This window comes from Acanthisitta chloris, unplaced genomic scaffold (assembly GCF_000695815.1).
Source record: "Acanthisitta chloris isolate BGI_N310 unplaced genomic scaffold, ASM69581v1 scaffold43111, whole genome shotgun sequence".
Classification (NCBI taxonomy): domain Eukaryota; kingdom Metazoa; phylum Chordata; class Aves; order Passeriformes; family Acanthisittidae; genus Acanthisitta; species Acanthisitta chloris.
The window spans coordinates 1-2,147 of NW_008655119.1; the positions used below are offsets into that span (position 1 = coordinate 1).

Sequence of the window (2,147 nt, forward strand, 5' to 3'; positions counted from 1 at the left end):
GCAGGGGGATGAGCACTGCCCTAGTGCCAGGCTGTGCCTGGTGCCAGCAGAGGCTCACCCTGTCAAAGTCGTGCACGATGGCCGCGGGGTCGCTGTCGGAGAACTTGGGCACGGGGACGTCAATGATGGCGATGTTGTCGTCCTCGCGGATATCAGCCTCCTCGGCGATGGGCAGGAAGTAAGGCTCCACTGCCCGGTCCCTGCTCTCGTTCTCGAAGTAACACATCTCCCCACGGTACACCTTGTGCTGCAACGAGAGCAGGGCTGGTTATTTTAGAATCATAGAATCAACCTGGTTGGAAAAGACCTCCAAAATCATTGAGTCCAACCTTACCATGGTCACTAGACCATGGTACTAAGTGTCACCTCCAGTCTCAGCTTGAAAACCTCTAGGGATGGTGAATCCACCACCTCCCTGGGCAGCCCATTCCAATGCCTGATCACTCTCACTAAAAAATCTCTTCCTAATATCCAGCCTAACCCTCCCCTGGCAGAGCTTGAGTCTGTGCCCTCTTTGTCTCCTGCTAGAATATTTACTCCAAATGAAGCTTTAAGCTGTGTTTCTAACAGCAAGCACAGGTCTGTCGCACCTGGAGCTTTGCTACAGTGCCCATGGCCCAGTTACTGAAGGGTTTCTGCTAAACCAGCTGTAATTACACTGGGTTTATTCAGTGGTGCTTAAAGGAAAAAGGACTTTCAGGTTACCTTAGGCATGAAGTACTTGTAGATGCAGGCTCCACCGACAACCACCCCTGCCAAGATGAATGCCAGGCCCAGCAGAGTCAACAGACATCTTCCAGATGAGTTTTCACCCCTGTGCGTGGCAACTTCTGGATCCTTTAAATAAAGAGGGATGAGAACTTAGAAAGTGCAGCCGCTCTGCATTTCAAGTGAGGTGTTATGCACTGCTTCACCTTCACCCACCAGCTTCTATTTCTTCTAGGTGTGCAGTGAGAACTGCAAGTCAGCATCATGTAATGAGAAAACACTTCCACGAGCTACCACTGCATCACATTAAGATCAGTTTTCAACCAGCACTGCGAGTCATTTCTTACTTAGGGGATGTTTTCTAGACAAACCTTTATCCAGATACTATTTGAGGTGTAAGAAATGGAAATAACTAACAAAAGATACAGTGCTGCAGCCACAATACAGCACAAGAAAACGGGATTTGTGGATCAAGGTCACTGAGGTACACAGTGTTTTCAGGCCTCTGCCCAAAAGCCTATTTCCTCTCCTCCTCCTGCTATCAAAGCATTCAGATAACATGACTTTTCCTCACAGCCTGCAGCAACAGAAGCCAAGATGCAGCTTTGTTTGTTGGCTGGGGACAGACATCTGACAGAGTCACCAGCTTTTATGCACAAAGTCCTCTATGAAAGAAAACCCCTTGTCAGCTTAAATATAGCTTCAGATTATGCCAAATAAAAACAAGTCCCTGTGGCACATCCTACCTCCTGGCTTCCAAATACTCTTTCTTCTGCCCAAATCCCAGGGGACTTTTGTTTCTAGCAGGCTGGAAGTTCCCTCTTTAGTGCAGTAACTTGTTTCCTCCCAGCCAGCATTCTCTCAGACACAAGCTGACTGCACCCAACTGCTCTCACGTAACATGGCTGGAGTTGTGCAATCCTGACTGCAAATGGCAAGTTTAACCCTCTAGGGTTCCTTCTGCACCTCCCCAGGCTTCCAGGTGAAAGCCAAGGGGAGAGGGGAACACCAGAAGTGCTGTCAAACACCAAACCATCAGAAGGGACATTTCCTTTGGGCAAACACACCCTGGGCTTGGGGCTTTAAAAGAAAAAGCAAAACACAACAACAAAGCCAAGCCCAAATGTTTAGATAACCTCTGTCTTTGGTCAGGTTCCACCTTTAATACATTCCTGACTCTGGGATTTAGCAGCTCATTTTCAAGACTTGCTCTTTGTACTGGTCAGGAGGGAAGAAAACTGGATTTAATGGTGACAGATCTTTTCCCTGGAGGTGTTCCCAGGCAGTGGCTGCACTGGGCACAGCACCTTCCATGGCCCTTCTTTATTTGCCCTCCCGTGGTGTGACCTGTGCTCACAACAAGTCTCAGCATTATTGCCAAGGCTGCACACATTCCCATGCTCAGCAAAGATGCAGCAGTGTCAAAGTCAAACACATCA

General features: G+C 48.4%; 1 protein-coding gene across 1 annotated transcript; it reads right to left on the minus strand.

Moving 5' to 3' along the window:
* Positions 1–58: 58 nt before the first annotated feature.
* LOC103810851 (integral membrane protein 2A-like) lies at positions 59–837 on the minus strand (the record flags this gene model as incomplete). Its single annotated transcript, XM_009083774.1, has 2 exons — positions 59–247; positions 706–837. Coding segments are annotated over 2 exons (321 nt in total), but the record flags the coding sequence as incomplete, so codon positions are not given.
* Between the last annotated feature and the right edge of the window lie 1,310 nt (positions 838–2,147).